Source organism: Hydra viridissima, unplaced genomic scaffold (genome assembly GCF_058129835.1).
Source record: "Hydra viridissima isolate aposymbiotic clone 2 unplaced genomic scaffold, HvirCarnegie_v1 scaffold_11, whole genome shotgun sequence".
NCBI lineage: Eukaryota > Metazoa > Cnidaria > Hydrozoa > Anthoathecata > Hydridae > Hydra > Hydra viridissima.
The window spans coordinates 180,482-203,177 of record NW_028324310.1 but is presented as its reverse complement, the minus strand read 5'-3'; the positions used below and the strand labels follow the sequence as shown (position 1 = coordinate 203,177).

Below are 22,696 nucleotides of genomic sequence, written 5' to 3'. Positions count from 1 at the left end.
AACATACGAAACATTTTATTTTCAATAAATAATATTTTTCATTTAAATATATAGTTCATTTCTAAACACCTAAATTATCATTTGCCCGAAAGAATTAATTATGCACTAACTAAAGTAGAATTATGCAAAATTTAAAGAATTATGCAAGAAACTAGATTGTTCGCGAACAGTTTTTGGTGGAATCGGAAGTACCGGTTTAAAAATGATTTCGAGCAACATTACAAACATTGAAACTAAAATATAAAAAATTTAGGGTTTTTAAAATTTAAGAAAAACGAGGTTTATTTGAAAAATAAAAAGGAAAATACTCTTCTGATACGAACATTTTTTCGTTGTTGCTACGTTTTTTTCTTACCAATCTTTTTGCTGACGAAAAAGTGGATGCAAAATAAGAATCCAAAATTAAACTGATTTCGTATAAAAATTTCGAATAAAAATTTTTGTTTCGTAGTAAAAAGTAAGGAACAAAAAATTGTTAGCTTTTATCAGAAAAAGCGTGTGTATACAGTTTGGTCAGCAAAATTGTTTTGCTCTAGTGGCATTCTGTTTTTAAACAAATGAATTTAAAAATAAAAATGACAGCAAAATCATGACCAACCACGAGACACAGGATCGAATATAAACTTTGGTATTAGAATTTAAAAGTTTTGCCGCAATTCATTTTTTTTTTCCTGCCAAATACAGATCTCTGAAGACAATATGGACACAAATTAGTTGCTTTGTAAATTATCGCCGCGATTGTTTGCAATTTCTTAATAATACTAGTAATTTAATTACGTTAGATATTTTAATATACTTAAGATAAAATACATCAAATGGTTCATACAAGAATGCCTTTGGGTTTCTTTTTTTTAAGTACTGGAATCTCTTGCTCTAACACATCGGAGGAATCCTCTGCATTGTTTGAGAATGGCGCATTTTTTTGGGCAGCATCTTTGACATGTACTTTATTTTTTTTATTCTTGTTGCTGTCTTTATTATTCTGCATCCCATTAAAAGATGAGTGATACTGACACAAACAATTGGATAGGTAAGAATCGTAGTGACTTATATCATGAAATGTATTGTGGGAACTGAACGCTTCCATTGTTTCATATGAACTGAGGTTAGTTTTATTGGCAATAGAGTCGGTGATAAAAATCTTTGAATGATTACTGCACGAACATTTGGAAGGATTAAGGATGCTGGAGATACTGTTTCGGTCTATTATCATTTGCGGCGAATATACAGGAGCATCACTACCATGTTCCATAGTTGCATCGGAAAGTTTGTACGTCACCACTGGCGTTTTGTATTTCTAAATAAAAGGTTTATATTTATTGCTTTAGACCAAATCACGATTTTCTTTTTTCCTGTTAGTGCCGTGTTATTTTGATGACGTATTTTTGACGGTTACTGAAAATGAGAAAAATTGAATACTCATCTATGGGTAGGATTGTCTGTGATTTTTTGAAGGCTTGATAAAAAATATGATTTTTATTCGAAAATATTTTCTCAATAAATTAGAAAGTGATGAGTATAAAAATAATTATTACTTATTTTTTAGTATTTTATTTAGCATAATTTTTTTAATAACTGAAATATTTTTTGTGCGTTTAACTATAAAATGTTGATTATTTAAAATTTTTTTTTTTTTCATTATTTAAATCTTTCTTAAAAAAAAAAAAAAAAAAAAAAAAAAAAATCAATCCAAAGATTTTTTATTACTTAGTAAGTTTCAGAAATAATTTATTGGAATTTTTGAGTAAAATATAAAGAAAGTGACACGCATTCATACGTGCACACGATGTTAATCACTTATTAATGAAAACAAAATTAGAAAAATTTGATTAAGAAAATTATTGACATTTATTAGAGATGAATTTCACCGTATAGAAAATAACAGAGACAAAGCGCTGTTCACGACTCTTTTAAAGCCTGAGCTTTTAATCCACAGATCAATGCGTAAATAACGTGCAAGATTAGTATTAAACGAAGGTTCATTTTAAACAATTGTTATCGATTGGCTCTCAGCTTGTGATTCAGCTTAAACTCAATCAACCAGCTGGCTGGTTGAATGAGTTTAAGAGACTTTTTCTCTTCCTTTTCACTTTTCGTCTTCTCTTTTTTCATTTCATGTTTTTTCTTTTTTGGTCTTCATTAACAACTACTAACTTTTGTTTTTGCAGCTTATAAATCTTCACCTTGAGCAATTACCTCTTCTGAAGGCATGCTATGATTAGTATACATTTTTTTAAATAACCACCTGTTTCTCTTACTATAGCTTCAGTTAGCTGTCATGCTATAAAAGGCATGACAGCCAACTGGGGAGCTGTTGTAAGAAGAACAAGTGGTGTTTTCAACACAACTCTAATAGTAGTTTTCTTAGGTTTTTTTTTCCAGAACTTTAAAAAGGAAACTTAAGCTTTAGATTCATGTTGACGATTGGTTGGTTTACTGAGTTAAATTGACGATTGGTTAAGCAGAAGAAACCGACGATTGGTTAAACTTGAATTCGTAAGAGCTTGCTTTTCGCAAAAATTGAAACTAATTTCTTCCATGACTGTAAAATTTAGAGCGAGAAAAAGTTAAAACTAAAAGATAAAAAAAGATGTCGAACTGCAATAATTTATAAACAGATAATTTAAATACTTGCTTAATGCATCGAATAAAAAAATCGCCAGCATCGCTGTATATTTTCCCTTTCCTCAACTTATATATACTTTTTTGTTATTACGTTCAGTTTTCTTTTTAAAATTTTAATGATTAAATTTTATCATATATTCCGAATCAATTTTTTTGCAAAAATCATTACTTAATGGTTTTTTTAAATTTAATTTTTATGACTGTTGTATTCTTCTTTTATTGTGTTTGCCTGTTGCTTCAAATTTTTTTTTTTCTCTAAAATAATGAATATTGTAGTTATTTTCTTTAGAAGGTACGAAGCCTTTGTTTCAACTCACTTAATGTAAATCGACAGTAATAATTTCTTTAGGAGCTAACTAGTTTTTTCATAAAATATATGTATTTATAGTAATTTTACTAATTTACGGTGCGTAATAAACTTTTGATCCAAAAGAGTATTTTTAAACATCATTTAGAAAAATCACTTTAAAGAAAGCTGTTTTTCAATTTTGTGATTTTTTAATTTATAGTTACGTTCAAACGTCATTTCTTACTTCATTCAAATTGATTTTTGTTCTTTTGTAAGTATTTCGCGATTAAATTGCTATATTTTAATGACATGAGCAAAAAAAAAAAGGCCTCGTGAGAATGTGTGCAGTATTAAAAACACAGACGAAAATCGCGTGAACAGGTAATTCGATTTATATTTAGTTCTATTTGCCGAATTTATCTTTGCAAAAATTCGCTTTTAATTTTTAGTTTATTATTTACCACTCATTTAAAATAGAAAATATTCGAAATCTTATCGAGCCAAGATTGTCCATAAAAAAACGAAGCAATTGTTGATGTAAAAACAAATGAAATGCATCATAGCATAAGTAAATTTATACAAACTTTAGAGATTTAAACGTATATACTTGTTTATTTCTTTGCCAGGTTGACGAAATACATCCGCCCATGTCTGTCTAGGCATCAGAACTTAACGATAACGTTTAAATGCTTTCACTCTGTGTAGTGTTATCAATTTGTTCTGCTTGTGTAGTTTCAATGTAAAACGTTAATCAGCAAACATGGAGTTTATCACTAATTACACTTGCTGTAAAGCTAGAATAACTTGCGGATTTATTCTCACCGATGCAGCTGTGGAGTTAAATAGCTTCGCGAACCAGTCTACATTCGAACATGTTCAAAAGTAGACGCGGAAAAGTGGAGCTAGTGAGAATTAGTTGATTTTTCGTTTGTAACAAAAAAATATTAACTTTCGATGCAATTTTCAAATAAAACTCTTTATAGTTTTCTGTTCTAAAAAAAAACAAACACTTGGACGTTTCGAAGATTTACAGACGAGATCGACCTAAGGTTTCTGTGACTTCTGGTTCAGTTACTGCTTTAATAATAACTTCAGATTTTCTAGTTGCTCAACAAGAGTATGGCTGAGTTGATGATACCAATAATACGTAGCTCAGTCCAAGTTCTACGTACAGTTACAGATCCTGTTGTTCATCAGTAAGAGTCTAATAAAGAATCGGGAACGACACTCGCATTAGATAATAGAACCTCCTGTTTATTCTGTTGTATTTAAATGTCAATTCTCTCTAGGATGAAGATTTTATTTTCAGATGAAGCTTGTCGTCCGAGAGAGTAAGTTTTATAAAAGGAGAGGCAGCATATCAATGTTCACGTAACTTTAGATTCAGCGCTACAAGGGAGTTTATGTAGGAATATTGGGTCCTTAGCTCGATTTTCTAGCGTATCACAAAGGAAACCAAGTGAATTTTCGATAAATTTTCTCATTGCGATAATTGGAATTACAATCTTAGTGTTTCGTACACCTAGTTTTTTGTTAGGACTCTAAGAACTTATTAAATACGATTGAATTTTGCATCTCCTTAATAAATAGAAAGTATATAAAAACAATGTATAAAAATCCAATTCTTCGAAGAAAATTTTTTTCTTTCTACAAATTTTGAAAATTTAACAAACGATAAAAAGATCTACATAAAAAATGAAAAATTCTCTAAAACATATTTCAAGTGTAAACTTCAACTATTTTTCTAAACAACTTCAATACTTTTGCTGCAACAAATGCGCAAGAAATGTTTTTTTTTATCAGTTGTTGCAATGATACAAACAAGAAACGCAAAAAATCGTAAAGCATGTCACTTCTAACTGACACGTTTTCAATTTTATTTCTTCATCGAGGAAACGTTTAAATCAAAAACTCTGACTGATTCTTCTCACCTAAATCGTGTTCGTATACAGAGGATACTAAAGGGTACCCTGATTCTTCCCGATTTGAAGGTTCACCATGAAGATCAAATAGCAACAAGCTATTGTCTCCGCCATGTAAAAACTGATCGGGAACATAAAGCGTCTTTTGGGGACCACGGTTCCAATAACGGCCCAAATTATAACCGTTGACGAATATACAACCTTTGAACCAACCCTATAAGAGCTGAACTTTTGCAGTTTTTTTATTTATTAATTTACAACTACAGTAGTATTATATTAGAACTTTAGTCGATTAAGCTCTAATCTATCAAGATTAGAATCATGATTCAATTAATCTTTAATCTTTTGAGATTACAATCATGATTCGATTAAGTTCTAATCGTTCGAGAGCCTAATCCAACTATGCAGTTTAACGAAAAAAAAAAAATAAATATAAACATTTGAATCGTTGACTCTTTACCTCAATAAGGATGCTGGTATCAGAAGGTGCATGTTTATGAACGAATAGATTTCCTTTATACAACGTGGGAGACTGAACTCCCTGGACTACGTCGACGCTATTCTTCCACAACCCGCTTGTAGTTATGCTATAAGAATATAAATAAGAAACATCGTACCGTTTTGATTTGCTTAGTGGAGCGACTAAGTGTGGATTGGTAACGTTCTAAACTTTTACCAAAACACAATCAAAGGACAGGAGTGTTTTGATAGCATTGGAAATAAATGTATAGAATTGTAAATCGAGAACTGTTGAGGGAGAAATGTTGAGGGTGAACTTTTGAGGTGAAACTCTGCACTAAAAATTCGTAAAGAAGTTGTTTCTTTATAAAACTTTAAGATTGGAAGCAGGAAAAATAAATTTATTAAATAAAAACTCTGTGTTGTGGACAATTCACGAAAACTTGTCTAGCATTTTGTCAATTTCTTTGGACGTGGAGCCTTGTTTGTACTGACCCAACCTCATGGTTGGGTCAGTAGTAGGCTGAATTACAGGAATCATTTCCGACTTTCAATGGTTTTTTTTTTTTTTTTTTTTAAATTTATTTATTAAACAGAAAATTACGTTTATAAAATCGTTACGAAATAATTGTTCAAGGGGTCGATGTTAAAAAACATATTACGTAATGCTTTAAAAAACATATTACGTAATGCTTTAACGTAAACTTTTTTGTACTTCTTGAAGAAAAAAAAAAAAAAAAAAAAAAAAAAAAAAAAAAAAAAAAAAAAAATCGCTGCTAGAAATGTTTAACAACTTTTTCACGAAATTCTTAGTGTTCAGAAAGCGTAAGTTTTATAACATTGACCCGCCAAATCTTTTACGGGATTTGTGGTCTCATGGTAAAATTTAATTTATCATGTAAAAAAAAGAGTAAAATTTACTTCTCCACCCAACTCTTTTTAAATTCTAAAGGGTATATCTTCCAATTGGTCAATACATTCTTCCCGAGCCAAACTTTTCCCAGGAGCCCTATAAAGTATGAGAACTCATAGCATTAAATAAGACGACACAAGAGGGTGAATATCACAGACAAAATATGAATTTTTGTACAAGAAATTACAGCGTTTTACCTTTTCGCTGGTTATTTAAATCTAACCCATAATTCACACGCCCACTATTTTCAACAATAATACGCAATGTCTTGTTTTTTACCTACAAGGTGAAATGATCGTACTACATTGATTCAACATGTGTTAACTCACCTTTTCATAAACGAAACAGAATTTAAGAACAATGCTTTAAGAAAACTGGTTTACTGTTTTCTTAAATGTACTTACTGTTTTCGTGAGTATTTGTTATTTAAAGACATCACTCTCATGTAAGTTCAAATTAAACCTTGGTCTAATATTTACAAAATAAAAGTAATGGAGGCAAACGCTTCACAATTGCATCAGATTAAGCATAGTGCATCAGACCTTTTTTTGAATATCTGTTTCATGAAAAACTTTTGCATTACTGAATAACATGCTTTAAAAAAGAATTGATATTTAAAAAAAAAAAAAAAACCTGCAAAACCTGTTTATAAATCTTTAAAAAATTATACATAACCTTTGATAAATTTTAAAGTTTTTGACAAAAAAAAAAAAAAATTTTACTTAATTTATACCAAATCCTGCCCAAGGGGAATATTGATATTTTTAAGTTTCTCGTAGCTTGTGTATATAACTTTGTATCCAACCTCGACCTAAATCATAAACATTATTTTAATACCTCATGTGTTAAATTGATGAACAAGCGAGAAGCAAGTAAGAGAGAACACCAAAAGTGATTCAGAGGACATTTTTCTTAAAATTATTTTTATAAGTTGTACAATAAATATCATTATCAATTAAAATTACAGGTGCTACAATAATTTGTTAATTTTTTACTGTTATGAGCTTTGTTTTTTAATGTTCCAATGAAGCTATGATTGTTCGTCAAACTCTTAAGTGATCAATTAGAAACCATTTATAAAGCTTCCAACAACAAAAAGTAACAAATGCTGTGCAGATGTCGATATTATCAATAAGATAACAAAAAAAGAACAACATAAACTCAAAGTAAACAAAATAAAGCTAAAAACTCCTTTTGTATAATAACAAATTTTATTCAATTATCTTCTGTAATTAACAATATTATAATTCCCAATTATACTATTATTAACAATTAATAAGTAATGAGCAAGAAAAAGAACTCACCAAGATAAAATCTCTAGCTTCTTCAATGAGCAAAAACGTTTTTTCTTTCAAATCTTTTACGTTTTCAAGAGTATTCTCGTAGACAATGTATCCAAAAGATTGACCAGCATTGTTATTTATAGATAAATTTTCCATGTTTACTACATGTTGATAATTTTCACCAGTCTAAAATCATATAAAATTGTTTCATAGCTGTTCATATCCTAGTATAAGGGTAATTTATTTCCGCTTAGTGTCCCTCTGCTGCTTCAAGAACATTAAATGACATGTATAAGTTTAAAAGCATTTTAAAAAATAGAACTTAGTCCATGAAGACAAAATTATCTGCTTAATAAAACAAATTATTTATTCTGCAATTTTGCTTTTTCATGTTAATAATGTAATTAGTTATTATAAAATGTCAAAAAAATGGTGGCAACAACAAGCATGGAGATATGGAAACAATTAACACCTTTTATACTATAAAATTTTTTACAAATTTTATATAACATTTTAATTCTTTTTTTTTTTTAAGTTTAGATTTTTTTTTATTGCATTTTTTTGTAAAAAAAAAAAAAATAGACATAAGAAGTTCTTGTATGTATGTGCATATATATATATATATATATATATATATATATATATATATATATATATATATATATATATATATATACACACACACACATAAGAAAACCACTAAAATTCTGGAAGATAAAAACTTATGACATAAAAAACAAAAACATGAAACTAAAAAAAAGTTTACCACATGTTTTAAAATATTGGATAAGTCCATTCGCTCTGTCAATTTCACTGCTCCTGTAATTTTAAATTATTAACAACTGATTGATGATGAAACTTGAAATCTTACTTAATCATCAAAAGTGATGTACCTACAAAGTACATGATCTGTGATTTTGGTTGTTAGTGAAAATAGTAAAAATAATACCATAACCAGTGTAAGGAGAGTCATCAGGTACCCATGGTAGAGTCTTTGGGACTAAAAAATGAAAAAAGGATTAACTGTGCAAAAAAAAAAGATTTGATAAGCATCAAATCTTTTTTTTATTTACACACTTAATTCTTTTTCTGTTAATTTTCAAAATACAAAAAAGAAGAAATTAACTAATATCATTATTGTATCAATATAAAAACAAATTTAGAAATTTATCATAAAATACTTAATATGTCTATATAACTAAATAAAGTTGACAAATATATAAAACCTAAAGTAGATGCTAAAGATATTCCACCTGAATCTTTTGGTGCATTCTTTTTAACAGTTGATTTAAGCACATCATATTTTTTTTTTATTTCTCCTATTTCTGAGATAGGTGCATCGTAGTCTAAAAAAATATATTTTACTCAACACGAAAATCATTAAACAAAACTCAAATACATTTTGTACTCCTACTAAGAATAGTAAAAAAAGGCGAAGCAAAAATAAAACACCTTTTTTAAATTAAAAACATACCATAACTAGTAATTGTACTCTGGTAATTTGAACCATCATTGTTTGCATTTGCGCCATTAATAAATCCAAAATTTGTACCACCTAAATTTACAAACCTGATATTTGTCTCATTTGGAAAAAATTGATGCAACAACAAACAATCAAATAAGGAGTAAAACACTCATTTGGACCTTCATAGTCATTAAATTTTTATATAAAATTTATTCACACGTAATATAGCTAAATCTTTATATTTATATAAAAATTGTTTAAAAAAAAAATTAACAAAATACTTGGGTAGTAAAGGAATAAAAAATAGGAATGCAATAAAAGATGTTAAATACTAAAGCCCAGCAGAAAAATAAGAAACCCACCATGAAACATATACAAGTTAAAAGAGGCCCCTCGATTGAGCACATACTCCAATGCTGATGCAGCATCTGTTATTTTAACAACATGGTGTTTTTCTCCCCAATGATCAAACCAACCATCCCATAACTCTGATACAAATACTGGTTTATCTGGCTAAAAAAAAAAAAAAAACATTTTCATTTAAAAAAAAACCTTTTTCAAAATACAAATAAGTTAAGATAACACACTTTTAACTGTTCATCTTTATATTATTACTTTCACTTAATGAAAATACAGAAAGCCAAAAAACTCTTTAAAATTCCTAATGAAAATTTAGTCTTTTAGACTTTTTAGATATAAAATGTATGTGTACATATAGGGGAAAGGTGCCTATGATGGCATAGCGCCTATGATGGCATACTGGTCATATTTCCATAAATATTGGTTTTGGTGTATAAGTGATTAGACCAACATGTGTATATTAGTAATTCATTACTTCTGGTGAAAATTCGTCCTTCTGTCGTAAATAATGCTTTTGTAATCAACAAACATAAATTTTTGCATGTGGTGTTGTAGTTTTAATGCTCTCATATATTTAGGATTACGATTTTATTATACATCATACAGAAGTGAAATTTTCATGCATTTCATCTGCAGGCTTTGTACATTTATTAGAATACTTCTTTTAATGCTATGTGTAGAATAAGGTAGACACAGCTTGTTTTAATAAATATGGTGACTCTATCCTATGATGGCATACCGAGGAGTTACCATCATAGGAAAGTCTGCAAAATGAGTTGAAAAAACTCCCTGAAATAAATTTTAATGCGCATAAAAGGTGATCAGGCTAAGAACAAAAATGAAATACAAAAGTTTGAGAAACCAACACATTTGGAAATGAGATCTCCCCCATCAGAAGCTTCCATATGCATTGGATCTTCTGTTTCAACGAAAGGATAAAATCTAGTATACAAAAGTTGTGTCCGGTGCCTTTCGCACCCTCTAAAATTGAATTGAAAACGTGGAAAAACTGGACCTCTGAATACCACACCGGATATCCAAGAATTAAAAGATAAGGCAAAAGAAAAAGATAACAAAGAAAGAGGAAAAGTTTGTTAGAAAAACAAAAAGAAAGACAACTGTTGAAGAAAAATTCTGCAGTGAGGAGATTAAAAGAAGTAATAATAAGATAAATTTCGAACCTGATACAGCATTTTTGTATTGTTATGAACTTTATTCGCTGTCTTGCTCTAAAGAACAAGACAGCGAATGGATTTGTTGTCAAAAATGCGGATCTTAGTGTCATTGTTTATCTGCAAGCATAAAGAGAAGTAGACAAAAATTTATATGTGAACTATGCTTTTAGACCAAATATTTATTTTTAACTTTGATTTTTTGATAAGTTGTGTTTCCATTAATAAAAACAAAAAAAATTCTTGTTTGTCTAATTTCTTTAAAGTGTGCCATCATAGGAGCAGTTAGTTGCCTATGATGGCATACTTGTATTTTTTTTTTTAATGGTATAAACTTATAAAAAAGCAAAATAGTAAAAGTTCTGAGGTTCATTATTATTCTGCATGCTAGAGGGAATACACCCATGTCAAAAACTATTTTTTAAGTTTTTAGGTAATGACTCAGAGAAACGTTAAAGTTAAGTATGCCATCATAGGCACCTTTCCCCTACAAACTTTAAATAATACCTAACATATAAAATAGCAAAAATATAAAAAATGTAAAGAATGCAAAATAAACAAGAAAAAAGAAACTGAATCCCACTAGTGTATTGCTTTTAAGCAAATAATTCACTTTTTTTGGTCAGGACAACTGGAACAAATCTTTTATTATTCATAATTAAACTAAATCAAATGTTAAATTAGAAAACATGCTCCTTAAGCAAATAAAGCAAATTATTGTGATAAAAGCTGGTGGCAGTAAATTTTAAAACCAAAACATTTGTGATGAAAGAAAATATTTTATCAATACTTATGGGATTAGGCTAATGATAGGGTTAAAAACTGTGAACAGCTATTTTTTTAATTTATTTAATTCAATTTTTAAACTCTATTTTTTTAATTCAAAAAGAACTTTTTAAAACTAGAAAATTTTTTTTAACAAATATACAGAAAAATCAAGGTTTAGTATTAATACTCCGCTTCTTAGAAATGATGAGGAGCATCTTTTGCATACAATTTTTTTATTTTGAATGATTGGAGCAGAGCATGGCTGCCAAGAGGGAGGGTAGATGGGGAAGATTCCCGGGGCCCTGTGTGTGTACAAATAATTTTTAAAAAATTTAAATAGTTTTGACTTTTAAAAGATTTAATTAACTTTTATTTTTAATTTTCAATGACCAGAGCACGCTTCTTTTGGTCTTGGTTATATAATTGATCATAATGAGGGCCCCTTAAGAAAACTTCCCTGGGGCCCGAAATTTCTCTTGGCTGCTTTGGAGCAGAGTAAAATGGTGCCAGAAGATTTTCTACTTTCATATCATACATTGTATGTATACAAAGTACTTTAACTTCTTCACCAGGATTTAAAAAAATCAGAATAAAAAAATTTTTTTACCTGAACAATTTCCAGTTTGTCAATCATTTCTTTAGCATCCAGTGACATAAAATTTATTGTTTGCAGTACTGAAAAAGAAATGATGTGTACAGTTTACTCCTTTTTAAATCACAACAAAGTGAAGAAACAAACATCAAGAAAAAGAATGACAAAGAAAAACATCATTGTAGCTTTAAAAATAGAACATCAACTTTTATTTATAAGCTCAAAAACTTTTGTAGAGCATCGGGAGTCAAAAAATTAAAGGTGGACTCTGAGGTTGCCAAAACTGAAACTGAGAACTCTATTTTAACAACCTTCTACGTGTTAGTAAGAAGATTTAACAACCTTCTATGTAAGTACATACATTCATAAGAAGATTTAGGGATTTTTAATGCTTTTTATAAAGTTTATAAAGTCTTTTTATAAAGCTTCACTCAATTTTTGGTTATGGCTTCAGTTACAGTTTTATTGAACTGACCTTCAGTTCTTGTGGTTTTAGCAAAAGTTCAGATTTTGGTCAATCACTACTTTGACATGCTTGGCAAATTTTAGTTTCGAGTTTAAAAAAAATGTATTAGAGCAAGTTTTTTAGGGGGGACTGAACTAGGTTTTGAAACATAATGAAAAAATGATGCCATTCTATTTATCTTTTCTTTTAAAATTGTGCTTTCTAAAGCTGTAATTACAAAACAACAACAAGCTGTAATTACAAAACAACAACAAGAACCATTCAACAAAATTTGTTCTTGGTTGACATGAAGATAAAAGTTCGTTTCGTTTGCTTTACAGACTTTTAGCTTTTACTTAGAAACTTTTTCTATTTTTCTATAAAAAATAACAACAGCATAATATACAGGATTGAAACCAGGAAGCACCTTATGATTCCCAGGACACAAACTTACTGTATATTAAAAAGAAAAAATTGAAAAAAATTGAAAAATATCTTTTTTCTAATTTTTTATTTTCAAAGAACAAGTTTTATTTAGATGAGAATAAACTTTTTAAAAGTTTTATTAAATAAGTAAAAAAAAATTAACCTGCTACCCACCAGTAGAAGGGTAGGATGATACAGACATCAAAAAAATACAGACATCACATTTGTAATGGCATGACTACCTGTTTAATTTTTCAAAGTATTAATGTGGGAAGCCATTGCTACATTTTATTTATTTAAATTTTATTTATTTAAATTTTATTTATTTAAATTTTATTTATTTAAATTTTATTTATTTAAATTTTATTTATTTAAATTAGACAACTGAAATAAATATGGTAAACAATTGGTAATAAATATGGTAAAAAAAAAAAAAAAAAATTTAGTAAGAAAAAAAGTTCTAAATATTGAGAAGTCTGGCAAGTTTTCCAAACAACAAAAAACAACTTTTGATTGGCCTATATCATTAATCTATAGTTTATGAATTCCTGAAACTGTTTATGCATTCCTGTAGCACAGAACCTTAGAACTTTACCAAAGAATTACATAAGAAAAAACATTTTATTTTAACTTAAATATATCCTAAAAAAAAAGCCGTTCATGCATCAGTTTAAATTTTTAAAAAACTAACCAATTATGCATCAGTTTAAATTAAAAATATTTACCTCCATTCAGTTGATATTTACCGAGCCCCTGCTTATTGTCACATACAAAGAATAACTCTTTCAAGCCATTCAAATTGAAAATCTAAAGAAAATTTTTATCTAAACACTCTTTATGAATTTAGTGACAGATGACAATCTTATCAAAAACTTCTTAAGAAGCACTTTTTTTTACACATAAGGAATGATTAGGAACCTTTAAAATTTATTTCATCAAAATAAATATCTAAAACATTCAACATTTGATAAGGCTGCTAAAAATCCAATAAAACAGCTTTTCAAACCTCTTTGAGATAATTCATGTATTTACTATCTTCACCATAAGCTCCATACTCATTCTCAATCTGAAATGCAATTATCGGCCCCCCATAGCTAAACTGAGAAAAATTAAAAGTAAATAAATAAATAGTTATATATATATTTTTTTAAACAGTATTTTTCAATTATACCTGAAAAGGTTGCAAAACTGAGAACAGTTTTTTAAAATACTTTTCAACAGGATCTATAAACCCAGGGTAGAGAGATCTTAACTTCATGTTTTTGTCTCTAAGCAACCAGCTAATAAAGATAAACAAAAAAGTTTATATCATACATACATACATACATACATACATACATACATACATACATACATACATACATACATACATACATTTTTTTAGTACAGACTATAAAAAGTAATATACCTTGGCAGACCACCTAGGTCCAACTCCGCACAAATGTAAGGCCCTGGACGAATTATAGCATACAACCCATAACTTTGTACCAGATACAAAAATTCACTACAAAAACAAGCAGTATTAAGATTTCTCAACTGATTAATAGCTAAAGATGTCTGGGCAGTTGTCTTGGAAAAACTAATTTTGTTTAAGTCTGCTAAATTCAATTTGTGGGATTTGAATTTAATTCCAGTAAACCCACCCAAGAGATAATCTCAGAATACAAGAGTGTTATCCTGTACTTTTAGAAAAAACTGCATAAAATACTTTCGTGTAAAAAAAGAAGTAAAAAAGCAGCAGTAAAAAAAGAAAATTAATAAACTCAATAAGTATTTTCATCATACCTTAAATTTAATTGGTCACTACTAAAATCATAATAACCTGGCTCTGACTCATGCAAATTCCAAGGAATATATCTAAAAAAGTAAAGAAAAACTTAACTGAAATAAGTTTAAATTAAAACAAATGTTAAACCTTTCAGTTATAAATAAAGATATAACAGCGATTTGTTTTCAATTTCAATTTGATCTAATGTAGTTAAAGTTACATTTTAAATTTAATCAACGTTTCATGCCTTTCAGCAATCACCATGAAACAAATTGATATAACATGAACTGGACTTTTAAGATACAATTATTTCTCAGAAATGGACACAAACATAAAATTGCAGTTTGTTTGGAATTTATTAAAAATTTAGAAAGTCAAAGTTGTTCATTTATTAAGATTTTCATTTTCTATTAAACGTTAGTGTTTTAGTTTTTCATTGAATCTTCCTTTTCAAGTAAATCTATATCTACAATTTTCAACAGGCTTTTGCCCTGTTCCCTCCTATCATCCTACCCTTCTACTGGTGGGTAGCAGGTTAATTTAAGATGTTGGATCCATATACAATTTTCCCAGAAAATTTCTTAAGAATTTCTTTAACTAACTTCTTCTTTTACTAAAATAATTTACGAAACTTAAAAGAAAGACAAAGTTTACTAATATTTGTAAAGGGACTTTCTTTACTTGTTTAATAAAACTTTTAAAAAGTTTATTCTCATCTAAATAAAACTTGTTCTTTGAAAATTAGAAAACATATATTTTTCAATTTTTTTCATTTTTTTCTTTTTAATATACAGTAAGTTTATGTCCTGGGAATCATAAGGTGCTCCCTGGGTTCAATCCTGTATATTATGCTGTTGTTTTTATAGAAAAAGTTTCTAAGTAAAAGCTAACAGTCTGTAAAGCAAATGAACTTTGTTAAATGGTTCTTGTTATTTAGTAATTGCAACTTTTAAAAAGCATATTTTTAAAATAACAAACAGAACTGCATAATTTATAAATAGAACTGCATCATTTTTTTGTCATATTCGGTATTTCATGGCTGATGATTGCTGAAAGGCATGAAACTTTAAGTACCATAAATTGTAATTTCTTTATTTTGTGTGTGTGTGTGTGTGTGTGTGTGTGTGTGTGTGTGTGTGTGTGTGTGTGTGTGTGTGTGTGTGTGTGTGTGTGTGTGTGTGTGTGTGTACACTAAACACAGAACAATGACTGCTGCGATAATGAAAAGATTGATGCAGACTCATTAAGTACAAGAAATTAAACGGAATTTGTTGGAATTTCTTTCTTTGTATACTGACTGTTCCAACATTGATATTGGAGTGGCAGAATTAATTGTAACACCAAAAGATGTAGAAGATGCCATTCTAAGAGGTCCAGAACCACACTCAACAACATTTCCTGTAGATAAACACGGTAGTCGATTCCCTAAATATTTACTAAGTTTTTGTTTAAAAGTTCCTTGAGATTGATTCATCTGGAGCAAATTTAAAAATGCTTTGTTTTGTTTTCCTTGTTGTTTACTTTATAAATTTTGTGAGCAATGATCAATTTTGCTACAGAATATGGTTAGCAGGCTAATAGAGGGTACAAAAAATTATGTGATAAAAATATATGAAATACCTGACCATGAACAATCTAGCAATCATAAATCTTGTAATATCCAGTGGTGAAATTTAGAAAAAATTATTAATAAACATACCAAAATTGAATGCCTTATAGTAAAACAAATACAAAATGAGACACAGAAAAGGAAAGATTTAATAAAACGATTATTAGATGTAATTTTGTTTCTTGCTGATATTGGATTGGCCTTTAGGACTGTTACTCATTTGATTGGAGATTCGAACAGTAGAAATTTTCTAGGATTATTAGAACTTTTAAGTCATTATGATCTGCTTTTAGAAGAACATTTAAAAAACGTAAAGCAGACAGAAAATGAAACGCAGAGATTGCAAGTACATTACTTATCCGCAGACATTCAAAATAAATTTGTATCATGCTGTGCTGATTACTCTATAACTTTTATTTTAAAGGAAAGAGAAACTGTGAAATATTGTTCCCTTATTGTAGACGCAACACCCGATTCTGTACATATAGAACAAACTACATTCATTTTACAGTACTTTACTATTAAGTCCAACAAGTTCAAAATAATGGAAAGATGAGAAGACTGGAGAAGATATTGCTAATTTAATTCTTGAATTGCTACAAAGGTATAATATTCCTATAAGTAACTGTCGAGCACAAGGATATGATAATGGATCCAACATGAGTGGATCATATAAAGGTGCACAAGCTCATATTTTGCAAATTAATCCATTGGCAATATTTTCTACTTGTACAAGTCATAGTTTAAACTTATGTAGTGTTCATTCAGCAGAATCTTGGATTCAAGTTGCAAGATTTTTTGCATTATACAAAAATTATACAATATATTTAGCAGTAGCCAAGTATTATTTTTTAATATTCCCAAGATGGGAAATATTAAAAAATAATACTAGATACTCTTTGTACACTTTGTCAAATAAATGGTGGTCGTAAGAATTGAAAGTGTTAAACCATTTGTTGACAAAATTAATGAAATTAAAATAGCAATAGACGCTGTTTTGGAATTACGCTTAACATCAGAAACTTTTGATCAGATCTTAACAGAATAAAAAAATATATGTAATCTTTTGAATGCTTAACACTGGCAAAAATATGATACAAAGTTCTTGAAGCTATGAATTACAGAAGTATTGTTTTACAAATTCACAATAATTTATGTAGAAATATCCAATTTGTCAAGTCTTCTTGTTGAATTAAATACAATGAGAGATAGTTGGGATAATATTTTACATGAATGTAGATTGTTGGGCACATCTTTATAGATTAACTCAGAATTTTCAGGAAAAAAAAAATACTAAAAGGAAAGAAACAGCACACAAGTTAAAGTTAAAGGATGCCGACAGAAGAATTTAGAATTAAAAATTTCAATGTTTTCATGGAAAGCATCATTGGTACTGACAAGAAGATTTAATGCAGCAAAGGAAATAGATTTTTTATTCAATGTATTATGGTTTATAAAGTATTATGGTATCAAGAATTTATCAATTTATTATGGTATCAAGAAATACAAAATAAGTATGAAAAGTTGCAAAAAATGTATGAAAATGGTATCAATGATCATCTTAGAGATGAAATACTACATTTAAAATTAATTTATGATACCAATATACAAAATATTTCTCTTCAGCCTGTTGAATTATTAAATGAAATAAAAAAAAAAAAAAAAAAAAAGAAAAAAGCTGGATGTGCTGTTTCCAAACATTATAATTGCAATAAGGCTATTTTGCACAATTCCAGTGACAGAAAGAAAGATCTTTTAGCATGTTGAAAAAAATAAAAAACATATCAAGCTCAACAATGACATAAAATCATTTAAATGACTTAGGACTTTTATCTATTGAAGCCGAAACAGCTATAAAAAATAACTTTGAAGAAGTTATTAATGTATGTATGTATGTATGTATGTATGTATGTATGTATGTATGTATGTATGTATGTATGTATGTATGTATGTATGTATGTATGTATGTATGTATGTATGTCTTTATTAATATCTTCTTAAAGAACAATTAACAGGAGTTAATTGTATTATTTCATTCTGATAACTTCTTTTATGAGATGTCTAGCCACCTGTTGTTGTATACATAGTTTGTCACAGATACTGTAACTGTATCATTTAGCAGGGATCATCAAGATTTGATCCCAAATGTTCACCTGCTATTGAATTGATAAAAAAAAGCCATGCCTACAAAATGGTTTGACATGACACACTCTATGATATGATTCATGAAATACCTCTATCAACGGCTTGCTGTCAAAGAGAAATGTGGCATTAACCCTGATCTGTATTATTGTCGTTACAAAACAGATCAAAGTGATCTTACCTGAGTTTATTTTATCATTTTGATTTTTCTTTCTTTTCATTTAATAATTTTTCATAACAAATTTATAGAGGTTTCTTGCCAACTGGACAAATTAGACGAATTTATTTTGAGAAATGAGATGTTAATAAAACTTTATCTGGAGTTTCTTATTCAGGTTTACTTAAAAGAGTTGACTACTTTTAACCAGTTATTATTATTATGTGATTACTTTTAACCTTAATACCCTTGTTAATACCCTTGTTAACAGACCAACTTTAAAATGACGCAGAATAGATGTAAGTTATTGATTAAATGAGTTATAAGCCATATAGTGTGATGTAAGTTACGAAAGGGAGAGCGGCATTGTTCTTGGCCCCTTATTTCTGGTTTACCTTAATGCAGTCTTTCTACCAGTAAAAGACATTTTGATTTATCATCAAAAAACTCAGATTTTTATAATACAGGTAATGTGGTAAACCTAGTTTAGACTAACTTTTAAAAGAAAAAAGCTTAAGTTTGCAAAGAACTTTTAAACTAAGGTATTGATATAAGGGTGACTAAGATACTTCTATTCTGGTCATTAATTACACTATAGTATAATTAATATGATTAATTAATGACCAGAACAGAAGTCCTTATTTCAATGTTAAACTTTTTTTTAAGTTTTCATATTTGTCTTATAATAAAACAGGGATGTTTGAATGTGAAAAATCTTGGACAGCAGAACAAAAAGTGACATTTAAACAAAAAAGACAGGAAAAGATTAAAATTATTGAACTAGAACAATTCCTACAAAAAGTATCCAAAGTGTCCAATTTTTAGTCAGATTTTATCATTTACAGAGAAAATGCAGTTTTTACATCATGCTTGCCAAAGCTAGTTGGTTTTTTATATTAGGAAAAACATTTCAATATAATTGATAGCAGTGCATATGATTATGCATGAAGTACTATTTTAATTGTATATTTCTTTACTTTTAATTTTAAAAAAATACTCTACTTATGTAATTCTATAGTCAAAAAAACAAAGATATGTTTAATATAAAATGCAAGACTTACATATCAACAGTATTTATTCCCATTGCCTTTAGCTTTAAAAGCCGATCAGACCATTTTCGAAATGGAATCCTAAAATAGTGCATAGATCCACTCATTATTCGAAACTTCTCTCGCTTTAATGTAAAGTTCCTTCCATCAGTTTTTAAGCCTTCTGGAGCAAGAATCACATTTGTATCTGGTGTCATCTCAAATGATGAAAATAAAAACAAATATCCAAAGATGCAAATCAAAACTCCAGTTGTAACAATCATTTTTATCCAATTATATGAAACTGGCATTGTGATTACATCACCTTTTTTTTCATTTTTTTGTTCTAAATTTAATGTATATTTTGTTTGTAGTTCTTCAAAAAGCTGCAAGATAATGACAAAAGAGAGCAGAGCTAAAATCTTAATCTGATATTTTAATTCAAAGAAAAATTTATCTTATTCAACTCGGTAAATTTTTGTATGTATTTTCTGAAGAATATGTGCCGCAACCAAGTTTACTTATCTATAGCTCTGTTTGATAATAGATATTCAAATATGTTTTATCAAAGCGTCGCCAAAGCTACCTCTACATGTACCTTATCACACATATTACTATAAAGATCTCCTGATGTACATTTTATATTGTTCATATACATTTTTTTAGCAACAATTGTAGTAGGACAACAACTGTTATTACAAAAACTATACTTAAACACCATATACATCGCTTTCTCGAAAAATTGGTTAAGAAGCGACATGCATACTTCTTCCATTTTAAATCCGCTGACAAGAATGTAAAAATTTCTCACCCTATAAACAAACTGGTTATTAAAATCATGCCTATAGAGTCAAATTGTTTAATAGTGTTTTTTTTTTGTTTGTTTGTTTGTCATTTTCCTATACCTGACGAACGTTTAATCTTTAATTATTTGCAGAATATCTGATTTGCTCTTGAACTCGTATAGACATGCGCACTATCGCGTTTTTTTTTGATGCGCAACTTTAGCCTATAAATTGCAATGATATATTAAAAATAACTAGATGTCTAACTTTCGCGTATTTTTTGAAGCAAAAATCGGCCATTATGGGGGGCAAATTTAACAAATCAAAAGCTTCGTATTTGTTTTGTTTTGATAAATAGCGTAAAGATTTTGCCCCCCATAATGGCCGATTTTTGCTTCACTTTTTCTTATACCGATTTACGGCAGTTAGACATCTAGTTATTCTTAATATATCATTGATAAATTGTTGTTGATTAACTAATTGTGCTGGGGACGAATTTACAAAACTCACATCAGAATTGTTAAATCTTGACTCTTGAGAATATTTTTAAACCAATCTTAAGAATTTTCTGACTTTTTTCTTTAAAATACCTCAAGGTATTCGTAAAAAAACATTCAAATCTTAAATACTGTCAAACAACAGAACTTTTTCAATGTTACCCAAAAGTAGATGACAAAAAGGCAGTTGCAAAAGGAATATGTTTTTACGTTTAGCAAAAAGAAAAATTTTACGAACCAATGTTTTATAATCACACAGGTAGATATCCAGGTTTTTTCTTGAGGTAGTTATTCGGGTTTTTTTTTTGATAAAAATTTTTTTTTTGAACTTGGAGTAGGGTGAAAATTGAATCGCTTTAATTTGATTGCATAAAGTTGGGAAGACGCAGGGAGACTTTCTTTTATATTTTATAACCATTGGGTTTAAAGCACCAGTTTGTGTATTGCACTATAAATTAGTTCAAGGATACTTAAGATATTGAAGATCGGCAATAAAAAAAGCTCTCACCCTTAAACTATACAAACTCCAGCAGTGATCAAAGTCGTTAAACTCTGCTACGAATTTTGAGAAACCCCTTCTATAAATAAAAAACAGTCCAGCGAGAGAGAGGTATTTTGGTAAATTTACATATCAGTCTTTGGAATCTCAGACTTAAATCCTTTGAAATACAAATTGTGATCAATGTTAGAAGACATGGCCTGTAGCAGACGACAACTGTAATTTGAGAATGACAATTGAGTAATCGGAAAAAAGTTTCGGAAATTTTTTTCAAAATCTAACCTACACTCACATTCAAAAATTGCAAAATTGTTAAAAGACGCCAAATCTTCAGTTGGAGACATTAGGGAGATACAAGGAGACATATGGAGGAGATATAAGGAGACTCAAACTATCAAAAAGAAAAAAGGCGGTGGAAGGAAGAAAGGTTTTGTTGAAAAAAGCAAAGTGAATTCGATCATCCGGTTAATTACAAGAAATACATGTCGATCCCAAAGAGATCTCGCCAAATAGTTCGAATTCAGTCGTTTCCTTGTCAGAAAAGCACTTAAGAGGGTTTGAAAGCTTACACCAAAAAAAAATCTCCAAAGCGATCAATTGATGGAGAATTAAAAGCAATTCGCCGCACAAAGAAGCTCGTCAAACTTTTCAACCGAGAAAATTTATGCAATATTAAGGACGACGAAACCTACTGCGAAAAGGATTTCTCACAGTTGCCTGGCCATCAATATTATTTTCAGTCAAAAGGTGTCTATGCCAGCAACAAAATTAATGCTGCGAAGATCCTCGTATAACAAGCGATTTACAATTGTTGCCTTAAGAGTGCTCCATTCGTCACTCAAAAGACTTTTACTTCCAACTTGTATATCACCAAATGTCTTTAGAAATGCCTTTTGTCATTTGTTAACAAACACAGCAAGGCAGTTATCTTTTGGCCGAATTTGGCAACGATCCACTACTCCAAGAAAACAAAGGGAGTGGCACAATCAAAATGGCATCGAAATTGTCTCGAAAGATGTAAATTCTCCGAACTACCCTGAACAGTGATTACGCGCTGCTCAAGTCAGTTCGGAGGATTCGCTGCTGCAATGCATTTTAGAATAACAGCATCAAAAAAGGTCAGAAGAGCAAGATCCAGCCTACTCTCAAAAAAAATCTATTAATTTCTAAGTGTCCTCTGAAATCTGTAACAACTGATTAAATACTTGACATGGCACAATAAACTTCAATATATAAAAAAATTTGCAATTAATTTCTTAAGTATTTCTTGAGTTATTACTAATTATATCCTACCGGATTGTTTTGAGCCCAATCGATAAATAAAAAATATTTTTTTATAACTTTTATGCACAAAGTAAATATCTGAATATTTTCAATGCTCATCATGATATTTGCACTCATTTAGCGAACAAATTGAAGATTTCAAGCGCTAGTAATTGCAAAAAAACGCAAAAAGTCAAAATTGTAATTGCCATATATCCCAAAATATATA

At 29.0% G+C, this 22,696-nt stretch overlaps 2 protein-coding genes and 1 long non-coding RNA gene across 6 annotated transcripts; 1 reads left to right on the top strand and 2 right to left on the bottom strand.

Moving 5' to 3' along the window:
* Window positions 1-776: 776 nt before the first annotated feature.
* Window positions 777-3,678, bottom strand: LOC149881530 (uncharacterized). Its single transcript, XM_090066004.1, has 2 exons — window positions 3,522-3,678; window positions 777-1,297 (listed from the first exon to the last, which is right to left on the bottom strand). Exons 1-2 carry the CDS (start codon window positions 3,561-3,563, stop codon window positions 821-823), a joined length of 519 nt encoding a protein of 172 aa, XP_089922130.1. The 5' UTR covers window positions 3,564-3,678; the 3' UTR covers window positions 777-820.
* On the top strand, window positions 3,052-5,576 carry LOC149881529 (uncharacterized). Its single transcript, XR_016444789.1, has 2 exons — window positions 3,052-3,295; window positions 3,541-5,576. It is a non-coding gene; the product is annotated as an uncharacterized LOC149881529 (long non-coding RNA).
* On the bottom strand, window positions 4,524-20,337 carry LOC145191244 (beta-galactosidase-1-like protein 2). 4 transcript variants are annotated; one of them, XR_016444787.1, is made up of 18 exons: window positions 19,457-20,337; window positions 14,505-14,576; window positions 14,128-14,223; window positions 13,891-13,999; window positions 13,726-13,818; window positions 13,445-13,526; window positions 11,864-11,931; window positions 9,319-9,469; window positions 8,966-9,046; window positions 8,718-8,837; window positions 8,441-8,491; window positions 8,258-8,310; window positions 7,513-7,677; window positions 6,931-7,019; window positions 6,406-6,487; window positions 6,217-6,304; window positions 5,297-5,423; window positions 4,524-5,050 (listed from the first exon to the last, which is right to left on the bottom strand). XR_016444787.1 is itself a non-coding variant. In XM_090065999.1 (18 exons), exons 1-18 carry the CDS (start codon window positions 19,732-19,734, stop codon window positions 4,814-4,816), a joined length of 2,031 nt encoding a protein of 676 aa, XP_089922125.1. In that variant the 5' UTR covers window positions 19,735-20,337; the 3' UTR covers window positions 4,524-4,813. The 4 variants fall into 4 exon arrangements, 2 of the variants coding, with proteins under 2 accessions (XP_089922125.1, XP_089922127.1); XR_016444788.1 differs by having other exon boundaries at window positions 8,745-8,837; XM_090065999.1 differs by having other exon boundaries at window positions 6,942-7,019.
* Window positions 20,338-22,696: the final 2,359 nt, after the last annotated feature.